The 13,370-nt window shown below is 46.1% G+C and overlaps 1 protein-coding gene across 1 annotated transcript in view; it reads left to right on the top strand.

Annotated features, from left to right (window-relative positions):
• LOC119437464 (serine/arginine repetitive matrix protein 2-like) overlaps positions 1-13,370 on the top strand; it is a 118,951-nt gene that overhangs the window by 50,428 nt on the left and 55,153 nt on the right. Inside the window, exons 6-7 of the mRNA XM_049660583.1 lie at positions 9,860-9,944; positions 10,033-10,124. Coding sequence (XP_049516540.1) covers positions 9,860-9,944; positions 10,033-10,124 — 177 coding nt within the window. The remainder of the gene's footprint in view (positions 1-9,859; positions 9,945-10,032; positions 10,125-13,370) is intronic.

Here is a 13,370-nt window from a genome sequence, read left to right as displayed (position 1 = left end):
ACAAAGCTTATATTCTGTTGTTGCTGGTTATTGGCCGTCCATTTTCTGAGATTCATGCCTGCATCTCGCATAATTGCCTTCGATCGATCATAGATGCTCAGACTATCTTCGATTGCTTCCGCACCCACCAGTAAATCGTCTACATAAAAGGACTTCTTCAAAATAGAAGCAAGTGCTTTGTCCTCACAAGCGTTGTCCAAGTGGTGATGAATAGTGGCCATGAGCAAGAAAGGGCTTGATGTTGATCAAAATGGTACCCGGGTCATGCGCCATTCGACAATGTTATTGTTCTGGCTGACGGGAATGGCATCAAACCAGAGAAACCAGAATGCATCTCGGTCGGTCTCCTGTATCTCAATTTGCAAAAATGCCTTCTCGATATCCGAGTTGATGGCGACCGGAAACCACCGAAAGCGAAGTAGCACTTGTATTAACTCTGGATTGAGGTTCACCCCTTTATCCAGGCAGTCATTGAGTGATGGAAAGCCTTGAGCGTCTGACGATGCGTCAAACACGACCCGGAGTTGGTGGTCAGCGATTCCTCTCGTATAACTTCCTGATGTGGCATATAATAGGTGGCCCGATCAACAGGAACATTCTTAGGTGCCAGTTCAGCGTGTCCTAGCTCCAGGTATTGTCGGATGACTGCGTCGTATCGCTCCAATCATCCTTCATCCATCGATAGCCTCTTTACCAGTTTTTGTAGACGTGTGAGCCGGGTATCACGGTTGCTTCCAAGTAGCTGTTTCTGCTCTTCTTTCCAAGGCAGCGCCACGGTGTATCTACCATTTTTCTTGCGAACTGTTTCTCGGAAGCGTGCAATGGACTCAGTATAGGGAGGTTCGACAGAATCTGTGTGGCCATTGCTTCGAGCTGCCAGAACGACTGTAGAATCTGCGAGGTTGTGTCATCGTCAGTAATAGTTTCCACTCGCAGAACACAGACCACAACGTTGGCGTCGCAGTCAAGAAGGCTTTTTGTCGACTCGGTCCTTGCAGTGTCCATCCGAATGCTGTGTTGATTGTGACCAGTCCTGGAATTTCTATGCTCCTTGCAACGTCTCCCGTTATAATTTCCTAAAGATGGTCAGCTCCAATCAACAAGTTGAGGTCGTTCTCAGTCTCCGCTTCAAGAAAATTCTTGTCATCAACAAGAAATTTGCCCTCACATCGTAGCTTCTGAATGAAGTTATCAGCTGTCGGCGCAGCAATATCGTGACAGATAATTGTAACTATAATTGCTTGAACAATATGGATGTTGGAGCAGTGTTGACTACGCAGTGGTACTTCAACAACCTTGCGTATTTCAGCAGAACTTGGGGATGCATTGCCAAATGTGTTGAATGCAATTCGGGTTTCTCCCAGTATCTGCAGTTGTAGTTTCACGGTGAGATCTTCTGTGATGAATGATCTCTGACTGCCTCCATCTAGAATCCCTCTGATGTATCTGGACCTGTTATTTTTAATGACAAAAGTGCGAAAAGTCTGCAGGTACACTTCTTTGTCCGTCTTTGCGCAAGCATTTGTGGAATCTCTGTCGCAAAGCATTACTGATTGCGATGAGACAATCCCTGCTGTGCTGCCCGAAGCCACCGCTGTTTGCAAAGTTTCCACTGGAGTGTCTTTCTTTCTGTAGCCTGGTGCCTGTAGCCTGGTGCCTGGTGTAGCACCGTGCCTGGTGACCTCGTGATGTGCACCTATAACAGCGGTTATCCTTAGCGAGCTTCTCTTTTTTGGAAACAAGAGATAGGTTGGCATCGCAGGCGTGTGTACCATGCTTCTTAGATCGACATAAGAAGCACTCATTCCAGCTGTATGATGTACTGTGCAGTATGGAAGCGGTGCTGCTGCCTCGAGTTCTCTCAGCACAGTTATCGACAAATTGTTGCAGCGATGTGTTGCACTGCTCTCTGCTTTCTACCTCAACACGTGTGAACATGAGCAGCTCTTTTAACTCCGCTTCCGATGTTGCAGCTGCTAGTGCTGGCTCTGAGACGTTCGTATCAGACTCAGGTTGTCTTAGTCCGACTCCGCTTTCCTCGCGTATATGCAAGAACAATCTCGTATAGCAATGCCTTCTGTAAATTATCAATCAGCATTGCAGAGAAACTGACAGTGGGTACGTTTAGTGCAGTCAGACAGCGGATATGCAGTTGCGCGGAATCATACAGCTGCCTGAGGCCGCGTACGTCGCTTCCGGACTTTACATGAGGTAGATGGTGAAGCGCTGTCAGTTGGTGCTGCACTATCCTTTTACGATCTTTGAGAAGTTCTATGGCATCTGCGTAGCAAGCTTCAGAAGTCAGTAAACCGGCAATGGCCGCTGCTGCTTCCCAGACAAGATAATGCCGTAAATAGAAAAACTTGGTCGTGGTCGATATAGCATTGTTGAGATGAACAGTCTGCTCGAACTGCTCCCAGAAAGCTGCCCATTTGTGAATGTCGCCTTTGAAATGTTGGCATACCAAGATTCGGTAGCCTCGGGCCAATTCTGGGCATAGTGTGAAGAACTGTCGGGCTTGGATTCTGAGAAGCAGTCTTCGCTGTACTGTCCGCGCGTTCCAAAGCGTCGATCTTGCAACGAATCTCGGCAAGCATGCTGATAGCTTGATCGTTATATTCTGCAGCAGTTACGTATTCTGCTTCGAGCTCATCGTCGGCAATGTGCTCTTCGAGTGCATCGTTAACTTTCGAGAGTTCGTTGTTGCTAGCAGACAGATGGTCAAAAATACCTGAAAGCTTGGGCTTGTCCACGGTAGCATCTGTAAGCAGCAACCGAGCTTCCTGCAGAATCTTCGTATTCTGTGCTCGTCAAGCCGATCGCTTGGTCTTAGGCGATCCATCGGACTAGCTTTTGATAGATGTCTGGTCTCCACGCCGATCACGAACGATGCGTTATCTAGTCAGTCCTCGCCACCCGCAGTGCGAAGCGGTAGTGTAGAAGGTCCTTGAAGACGTGCGATGAAGGTAACGAGGCCACATGGAGGTTTTTGGCACGAAAATGTAGGAAAACTAATGAGACACGAAGAAACCAGACAGAGAGCTCATTGTTCCAACTTCTTCTATTTGCAGTGCTCGCCTGCCCGCGTTTATTCCTCTTTTTGTACAAGGCCAATTAATACTGCTAATTTCTATAAGGTCAACATTCAATTTGAACGTGCAATAATACAGGAGGTTGATTGTATAAAATTTCTCGGTGTCTGCTTCCACCAGAACCTTTCCTGGAACACACATGTATCAAAATTAGCATCTGAAGTAAGTAAAAGTGTTGGCAGTCTTTACAAAGTAGCTAATCTGGTACCCATGTGGTTGAGATTGCAAATGTATTATGCGCTTGTATATTCTAAGTTAACCTATTGTATTCTAGTATGGGGAACAACTACGACCACTATCTATCAGAAACTACTAGTACTTCAAAGGAGAACGTTGCGGTGCATTCGTGGTTGCTATGGCGGACCAAAAGATTTTTCCGCGTCGCTGTTGTTTGCTTAAAGCGAGCCAAGTCTACCTTTTCCGTTTGCTGCAGTATATTAAATCCAACAAATTACACACCCATAACAATACTTTGTCTAATGAAGCATACTACTTTCGAAAACAAATCCACCGGGTCCCCAAGACGCATCTATGGCAAACAAAAATTATGTTATCAAGTAACTGCGGCTAATAATAAAGTGTCGACAAATGTTGATTTTGATGTTTCATTCAAAGTGTTTAAAAAGGAAACAAAGAATTATCTTATTGATTCTGATCTTTTGTATAACACCATGTTTACTGTTGTATGTTTAATTAACTTCATCATGTGACACTTGCAAGTGCAGGTTATTTTGCATTTCTATTATATTTTCAGTTTTGTGTTTGTGTATTCTGATGTCAGACTGTACAGGGGAGCTGAGGCCTTCGTCAGGCATTCCAGCCTTTATCCCCGGCTCCCTCCTTTGTACGAAAGGGAAAATAAACTTCACTTCACCGCTGTTAGTCTTTGCCAAGTAAAATACATTCCTAATCGCCACTTTCCTTCAGCGCACTAAATTTGCTTGAATAATCGTCACGCACCATACACTCAAAAGTCCTCCTTAGAGTGATACCCAAAAGGCAGAATATGCAAAATTGCTCTCTTTTGCACCATTGAATGTAATGTAGTTAGAGAATATTGGTACAAGAAAGGCACTAGCACACAAGGGCTAAAGTGACTTGTATCAAATTTTATATACATATAATAATATCTTCAAGTTCACTACAAGTGCTATAGCAAGAAACAGAGGGATCAGGAAACATTTACAAAAGTGCATGCATGCAGTGGATGATTGGAAGACATCCTGGCAATAAATTAACTTGGTCCAGATGTCATTGGCCGGATGCTGTTGCATGCGCTGCTAGATGCTTCCCCTCCCTCCCAAAGAACATTGTCAACTTATGAGAGTTATAAAACTCAAGGAAGCAAGATTGAAATAAGTGTGCGAACGAAACCATTAAGCTATTTGTGCACATTCGGAAGGATTGAATTGCTTCTTTGTTCTTGTTCTGTTGCATTCAGTCTTAGCCTGTTGCGTGTGTTCACTGGCAGATAGCGACCAATAAGTATTCTTAAATAGCAGGTGACATTAAGTTAATTTTGCACATCGCATTACACAATATTGAACAGCAGGGCTTAATTTCCATGCTTGAGCTATGCACTCTTTCAATTTAGCTCAGTCCCAGTTGCATAGACACTTTATGGCAGGGGTTCTCAAACTGTGTTTCTAGGAACGGCATTTTAGGTTCTGCAAGTGGGATGGGTTCTATGGGTTCTTACTTTAAAAGTTCACCATGCTCACACTTGATATAAAATTGGCTTGGAACACTGTTTTTGCTGTTCTACACTCTTTTTGTTGGTTCTGCATCATTTTTGTATGTCAATCTTTATTGCACCATATATAGTTTTGCAAAATATTTCATCTCCAAGTAAGTAGTGAAAAAATGTGAATTTTGTAAAGGGCCCCTCACCAGGTCTGGCCATTTTTGGCTGACAAGCGCATTACATACAGTGCGCACTAACGATCGTGTCTGCTAAGTATTACATCGCTACGTGCCGCAGAAAAAGCTGAAATTTCAAACCAAATGCCGTTTGCCCTTCTCCTCGCGAGTGCCATGCTTCCATTCAGAGAGTGATGTCTATATCACAAGTGCGCTGCGTACAGGTGCCCCAGAAGGTAAATGGCACATGAGCGGTGGCTGAACTGCATCTGTGTACGCTAGCGTCGGCAGCACGTGATAGAGAACCTGCGCAAAAATAATCTGTGGTGACGTTAGATACACATTTGGCCACTGCCTCATCGACGGCTCCGGCAAAAGTGCTCTGGTTCTAATGGTCGACGCTAGGGGAGCTTTTTGCACTGGCAGCAACCATTTATCAATGAAGCAGCTCTTCTCAGAATTTCTTGCTTCCTGCACACGTGACTATCGCCACTGGCCAAGCTTTGTTTCTCGAGGCACGTGACGATCGCCATTGTTACCCTGCCGCCAGGAACAAACTTGGTGGTTGTGCTGCAGTTCGGCGATTTCTAAGCCCAATAAACTACCACCGCATACGACCAATTAGTACTTTTTATTCGAGGAGTACAAAAATAGATGTCTACAAAAAAATCGACAAGGCAATCTTTTCTTCCTATAAAAACAAAGCTTGGCAAAGACACTCAGCACACGTGCAGGAAGCAAATGCTTCTGGCAATTGCTACTTGCCGCCGATAAATGATTGTTACAAGCATAAAGAGCTCACCTAGTGGCGCGCATAAGAATAAGTTCTTCCTCGCCTGAGCCGTCGATGAGGCAATGGTGAAATATGCATCGCACGGCTACCACAGATTACTTTTGCGCGCGTTGCCACTGCTAGCGCATGGAGATGCAGTTCAGCCACCGCTCGCGCACTTCGTTTACTTTCTGGGGCACCTGTACATCACGCTGTGACGTCACACTTTCAATGACACATCGCTTTGATAATTATTCAAGGAAACAGCAGTTCTTTGTTTGATCTGTTGCTTGAATAGATGAATTGAAGTTGATAGGGAAATAATGAAACCTCAAACCAAATGTAGAAGTAAAAAAGATTTTTTTTGAAGTGCAGGGTCCTCCCTTAATGCAGTTCCCGAGTGCAAGTATGATGTAATGTAGGCTCAAATGCATAATAGGCAACCTAAAAGCAGAAACATCTATGGAGGGGCTTTTTCGGCATCCTGGGGCTGATTATAATAAGTGGTTTAGCACCACACACTGATTACTCTGGTTGAATGATCCAGTAATTTATGCACTTCTTGTTCGCTTTTCTACATACAGTAGATTTCAGGTAATTCGACTCCGGTTAATTTGGTCCTGACCAAAGCTCTCACACACGTGCCCTACCCCAATGGTGACCGCAGCGGCAGAGTCTGTTCCGTATTTGTGGCACTTAATATACCGTAAATGTGTTCAACTTTTTCCATCATCTCCTGTTGAAAACACCCATTTTCGGCCTGCCCCAGGAACAATTTAAAGTGAAAATGGTAACTGACAGTGAATTATTAGTGTTTATAACGCACGCCTTTTTCCCCCAAGAAAATTTGGGTGGTGCAATCTTGTATGAGACCAAAACCAAAACTTCATTTGCAACAGCCCACTGTCAGAGCAAGCCTAGTCAGTTCCATTGCCATGGCTACATGTTGACCATGCATGCCTACAGTATGACTTCTCGCATAGCATGATGACGATGACATACCACTTTCAGTCTGATTTTGAAAGCACATTCAACTGACAAGTTATTTTACTTGTTAAGCTAATGGCAACAAGTCACGTCACATGTGCTTGGTGCTTCAGAGAACTGCATGCGTCGTAGGACAAACTAGTAAAGCGGTTAGTCTTGGTCTGTGAGGACCACCATCCTGTTTTCATTTGTTGCGGAGTCGTTTGATAAATGCAGAATATCAAACACGCTATGGACCACACAGAGTACATGTTGTGCCTCTTCATAGATGGTGATAAAGCGATGTCTTAGAGTAGTGACGGTGAACATTAAGTAAACAATTTTCAATTCTGTGAAGATAAAGTTAGCTGGTTTACTCTTTTTCTTATAATGGGAGGCATGTTATCTTTTTCTTGCTGAAAGATTGGGTTGCGTTCGATTCGGGAACATGCTTGAGTTGGAAATTGATGAGCGGTGTGTGATGTTTTTTTTGGTCTCTTCTTTAACTCGACTCGCCCGATAATGACAAACTTTGTTGGTCCCATAGGGTCACATTAACGTAAGTTAACTGTATACTGTGTGTAGCCATTTGGTTAATTCATTGTGCAATTACAGCAAATTCGTCTATAAAAGCATTGGTTAAAAGAGGGAGAGGGGTTTCACATAGCTCTGGGAAGGCTGGTGGGGTTCCACAAGGCCAGAAAGTTTGAGAACCCCTGCTTTATGGCGAACACATGTGCAGAGCTCTATTAATACCAGTGTGCAAGTGCATGGCCAATAGCACCACTGCATAGCCAGCCGTATGAATGTGTGCTACAAACGCCTGGTGCTGGTTGTTGACATAAATGGCAGCTTTTGCACTCACTGGCGTGATATCAGGGCACTTGAACTAACCAGTACCAGTGATGCTATCGATGTGCCAGTTGCGCTGAACTGCGCCGATTGACTAACTCTGCTACATCCTGCTACATTTGAGCAAAATATGAGAAATCTGCGCCCACTCTGCGCCGAAAGGGTTGCTTGGGTTTTTGAAAATGGAACGATGCTTTCAAGCGCTGTTTTACCGCACCATCTAAAGGTGGCATTGCGTGGACTAGCGGCTGCATTAGCTTCGCGATGGACCGAGTCAAGGGATCGTACTGCTGTTTCTTCTGTGGATTGCTGTCTATATTCAATACCTTCCATCCTGATGCGTGCGGGTTGCTTAGGCGACGGGACAGCCTTGCTTTTCAGGCGGTAGCGAGCGATCGCGCTGGTGCCAAGCCAGACTTCCCACTCCTGTATGACCAATATAAAACAGTGACAGAAGTTTCAGACGCTGTATGGTGTCGCGCTCGATTTTTTTAACATAACGCACACATCGGCATGGACATCGCAGCCATGAACAAATATCCGCTATTCAATTTATTGCCCCCACTTTTATTGGCGTGGCGATTGCACAGCATAAATGTTTTTTAGTGTTTCGATTGGATTTATGAACCAGTGACCACTTACTGCTTTAGTTTGCTATCGCTTTCATAAACCTGCTCCGAAAGTCCATTTTACTGCTCTGAAACATATTTTGGGCTGCTTCAAAAGTTGCTCCGAAATGGAGTGGGCCAGTAGCATCACTGCAATACATGTAAAAAGTCCAGACAGCTTATGAGTGCTCTGCCATCCAGTATAGCACTGTGAGCAAAAGCTGCTATTCATGTGCTTCCTAAGGTGGGCACAGGCCAACAAAAAGAAAGTGCGCTGCTTACTGGCAGTACAATTTTGTACTACAGCTGATAGCACCAGGGGTTATTGGCTGACATAACGCACATTGTGCACTTGCGCTTTGCTGTTCATGAGCTCTGTGCCAAACTATTTTCTTTCGCATACCAGAGAGCCTAGTGTTCACAAGAATATGGAAACTTGACCTGATTAACAGTGGTTGAACAAGGGAGAGTCTAGAGTTGGAGCCACCATTACGGCAAGAGGACGTGAGGCGAGCCTCCTTGTCAGAATGTTGACTCCAGTCCGAGCTACCACACTTGATCACATCAGTGCTTAGTGCTAGCTTAAATGTTACAGCACTGCAACTGTTAGCATATTTTCATTCGGTGTCCTGGTTTTCCATTTCATTTCTTTCTGCAGTCTTCCCTTTATTAATAATTCTGCTTTTCTCATCTAGGGAGGGGAAGACTTTCATCATAGGTAACACACCAAGAGAGTGGTAGATGTCACGAGATTTGAATGCCTGTAAAAAGGGCCCATTCTGGTATTCTTCCTCGTGAGACAAAAAACTGAGATGGCAATGCGAAAGAAAACAAAAATAAAGCGCACATATGTACTTCCAGGGTGTTTGTCAAAGTTTCTGTGCAGTGTGTGCGTGTACCCCCCCACCCAGCGCTCTATGCCCGCTTGTTGATGATTGTTTCCGTTGTCTCCAGTGTGTGTCCTCTTGACGCTGTTTCTAGGGCACAGCAGCAAGACTGGCTATGTGAGCGAGTGAAAAAAACAGAATGCTCTTCCTTTGAGGTCTTGTGTTGGTTAAAGAGAGTGTGAGAGAGAAAAGTGGAAGGACTGTCATGTTACGCCACATCTACAGCCCAACAACTCTAATGTGTCTCTGCTTCTGGCGAGCATCTTCCTCCTCCTCTTTCTGCAAGACACATGCCCTAAGAGCTTGGGAAAAGTGTACTAGCCCTTCAGTGCCTCTCCCCTTGCCCATGAAAATGTGCACCTGAGGGCAGGAGAAGATCCTTGCCGAGGGTCTTCCTTGCCGAGGGACTCCTGCTTGATTTGCATCTATTATTTTTTTCCCTACTTTGTGTGTCAGGTGCACGGCTGTGCCATTTGTGCACAGCCAGCAGCTGTTTCAAGTATGTCGCACACAAGTGCACGGAGAACTGTAATTGGGCTTTAATGTGCCCTATCTCCAGGAGCAGTTGCTGCTTTATTTAAATTGCTTGCTTTGGTATAAGTACTGCCATAGCTTTAAAAAAAAGATAAAAGCCTATTCAAATTTATGCAGACTTCTCACTCTTACAGTGTTTAGTGCATCTTCTAAAGTGTTCTAGTGCCCGGAAAAAAAAGTGAATAAAAATGAGCTACTGCCCTTGAGCTTTCAGCAGGAATTACATACAGCCAGCTTTTGTCGGAGTTTAGTTGTCTAATGGGTATCGTTCCCCTTTTGTTCTCCTAGGCTTTCTGCCCTTGGAATCGGGTGCCCACATTCTCAGCTCATGTGAGCCCATATGATGTGCTTCAAGTCAAGGACCTTGTTAGAGGTGAGGCATGTTGCTAGAGCACCGCACTGGTGTGCTTTTGGAAATGAACTTGCACTGACCAATCTTGGCTCGACTCCTTTGCTTTTAGCTGTTGTGACCACCTGCTCTTCTGATCCTGAGCGCATCATTCTGTGCATGGAGCCAGATAAACTTCCAGCACACCAGCGACACTTGAAGCTGGTAAGAACACTTCTGTGTAACACATTTATGTTGTGTGGTCTGTGTATAAACTAGATTATGCTTCTCTCAAAGAAATTGGACATGACACAACATGTAAAAAGCCTGTTTGCTATAAAAATAGTGATCCATCTGTTTGTCAGTATGTAGATGGATCTGGACAAATCGGCGGATAGTATTGGGGCTGTTGATAGTTGCTGTTTTGTTGCTCACAAGTGAGGCTTCTAGAGCTTGTAGAGCTTTACGTCTGTAGTCTTTGGCATGCCACTATTCCACTCTTCAAGTTCTGGTGCTGATTCTTGCTTCCTCTTTTTGTTTCACATTCAGTAGTGAGATGGCTGTTAAGCACCTTTATTGACAACTAGCTAATACAGTTAATCACCTTTTCTTCCTCCTTCATTTCTTTAATAAAGTAATTCTAATATGAATACAGGACAAGAGAACAGCAGGCAGCGTGTCTCAACCAGAGCAGCTCAGGCAATCTCGAGCTCACGCCTCCCGGACGACTGGCTATGTGGCTGCAGCGCTGGTCATTCCTCTTCACTACAATCGCCTCCCATCCAAAAAGGAGCCATCCTGGCGACTCATGGTGAACACAGAATCATTGGGTCGTAGTACGGCTTCAGGCGTTGTATGTGGACAATTTCACGCCCACGACAGCGTTGGTCCGTAGGTGGCATGACAGGCTCTACAATATATATAGTTCACAGGCGATGTCTGTACAACAACACGGTAGGGTCCTTGATATTTGGAAACAAGCTTGGATGAGAGTCCAGCAGGAATGGCAGGAACCAAAAGCCACACAAGGGAGTCCGGAAGAAAGTGACAATGCGGGTGATCATCGTCACGTCGATATTTTTGTTGCCTTTGGTCGATGGCTGTAAAGGAATGGGCGAGCTGATGGCATTCCTCGGCACGGCGGGCAGCTGCAGAGATGGGCGTACATTCGGAGGAGTCGGGTCTGTATGGAAGAATGGTGTCGAGGGTAGTCGAAGGTTCATGGCCATACAAGAGGAAGAATGGGGAGAAGTTTGTGGTCGCCTGTGGTGCAGTGTTCTAGGCGAACGTGATGAATGGCAAAATGAGGTCCTAATCAGTGTCGCCAATCAGAGCATGTCGCCAAGTGTGCGGTTAAATCTTTCCATCAGACCATTAGTTTGAGGATGGTAGGTGGTGGTGGTGCGATGAATGATGCGACATTCAGCAAGGAGCACGTTCATGACTTCAGAAAGGAAGACACGTCCTCTATCACTCAAAAGTTCGCGAGGTGCACCGTGACAGAGAATAAAGTTTTTCAGCAGGAAGGATGCTATTTCACGAGCGGTGGCTGCAGGCAGAGCGGCTGTTTCTGCGTATCTCGTCAAATGGTCGATGGCGACGACTATCCAGCAGTTTCCGGAAGCCGTGCTCGGCAGGGGTCCATACAGGTCAATGCCAATGCGATCGAAGGGCCTGGCCGGACACGGGATTCGCTGGAGTGGACCAGAGACATGCTGAGCAGGAATGTTGCGGCGTTGGCACTGAGGGCACGACCGAATGTACTTGCACATAAAGGTGTACATGCCACACCAATAAAACCTGGAGCAAAGCCGGGTGTACGTCTTGAAGACACCCGCATGTGTACACTGCGGGTCTGTATGGAAGGCAGAACATGTTGCACCACGAAGATGTCAAGGTATGACCAGCAACCACTTGCGGACGTCAGAGACATAATTCTGGCGATAGAGAAGTCCATCCCGAATTTCGAAGTGAGATGCTTGACGGCGCAAAGCTCGAGAAGGTGGAGGAACAATCGAAGGGTTTGAAAGGAAGCGGATAAGAGCTCTAATCCAGGCATCCTTGCGTTGCTCCGAAGCCATGTCGCAGCCTGCTGGGAATAAAAGCACTTCGTCAATGGCAGAGAGGCAGGCATCGCTTTCGGTTGACACGGGTGAACAGGAAAGCGCGTCGGCATCAGTGTGGCGGCGGCCAGACCTGTAGACAATGCGCACGTCGAAATCTTGCAACTGCAAAGCCCAGCGAGCTAATCGACCAGAGGGGTCCTTCAACGTGGACAGCCAGCAAAGTGCATGGTGATCTGTAATCACGTCGAAGGGGCGGCCTATAGGTAGGGTCGAAATTTACCAAGTGCCCAGATTATGGCCAAACATTCCTTCTCCGTAAAGGTCATAATTCTTCTCGGCTTTGGTGAGGGTGCGGCTTGCGTATGCAATGACGTACTCGTCGAATCCAGATTTGCGCTGCACGAGCACAGCGCCGAGTCCGACACCGCTGGTGTCGGTGTGTACTTCGGTCGAAGCTGTCGGGTCGAAGTGACGCAGTATAGGTGACGAGGTCAGTAGATGACGCAAATCTTGGAAGGCATCGTCACAAGCGGGTGACCAGGCGTAATCGTTCAAGTTGCTCCGTAGAAGGTTATTCAAGGGAGCAGTGATGGATGCAAAATTCCGAATGAAGCGGCGAAAGTAAGAACACAGGCCAAAGAAGCTGCGAAGTTCTCTTACGGAGGAAGGTTTTGGAAAATCAGCAACTGCATGGAGCTTGATGGTGCCAGGAAGAATACCGTCTTTAAACACTACATGGCCAAGGATGGTGAGCTGACTTGCGCCTAAGTGGCATTTCTTCAGGTTGAGCTGAAGGCCGGCGGAAGTTAGGCACTGTAACACTTCCTCCAGCCTACAGAGATGGGTGGGAAAATCGGGCGAAAAAATAACCACAGGCACGTTTTCCACTTGAGACCATGCAAAAGGTTGTCCCTCATATGTTCAAATGTTGCGGGGCCGTTGCAAAGCCTGAAAGGCATAACAAGAAATTCATATAGGCCATCTGGTGTTACAAAGGCCGTTTTAGGTTGGTCTTCGGGTGCCATAGGGACTTGTCAATAGCTGCCTCGTAAGTCGATGGAAGAGAAGAACTCCGCACCTTGGAGACAGTCAAGGGGGTCATCAATTCTTGGAAGAGGGTAAACATCTTTACGAGTTATTTTGTTAAGACGACGGTAATCGACAGAATCGCATCGATCCATCCTTCTTCTTAACAAGAACAACGGGAGATGCCCAGGGGCTATCCGAAGGCTGAATGACGCCGCGCGTGAGCATGTCAGCTACTTGATCATCGATAACACAGCGCTCTGTCGCGGATACACGGTATGGTCTTTGTCGTAGTGGCGCACTGGTACCCGTGTCGATGCGATGACAAACAGTTGACGTGCGGCCCAAGGGAACATGCTGGCAGTCGAAAGATGAACGG

The sequence above is a fragment of the Dermacentor silvarum genome, chromosome 1 (assembly GCF_013339745.2).
Source record: "Dermacentor silvarum isolate Dsil-2018 chromosome 1, BIME_Dsil_1.4, whole genome shotgun sequence".
In the NCBI taxonomy this organism is placed as follows: domain Eukaryota; kingdom Metazoa; phylum Arthropoda; class Arachnida; order Ixodida; family Ixodidae; genus Dermacentor; species Dermacentor silvarum.
The sequence above is the reverse complement of the archived record's forward strand: the minus strand, read 5'-3'. Positions and strand labels throughout refer to the sequence as shown.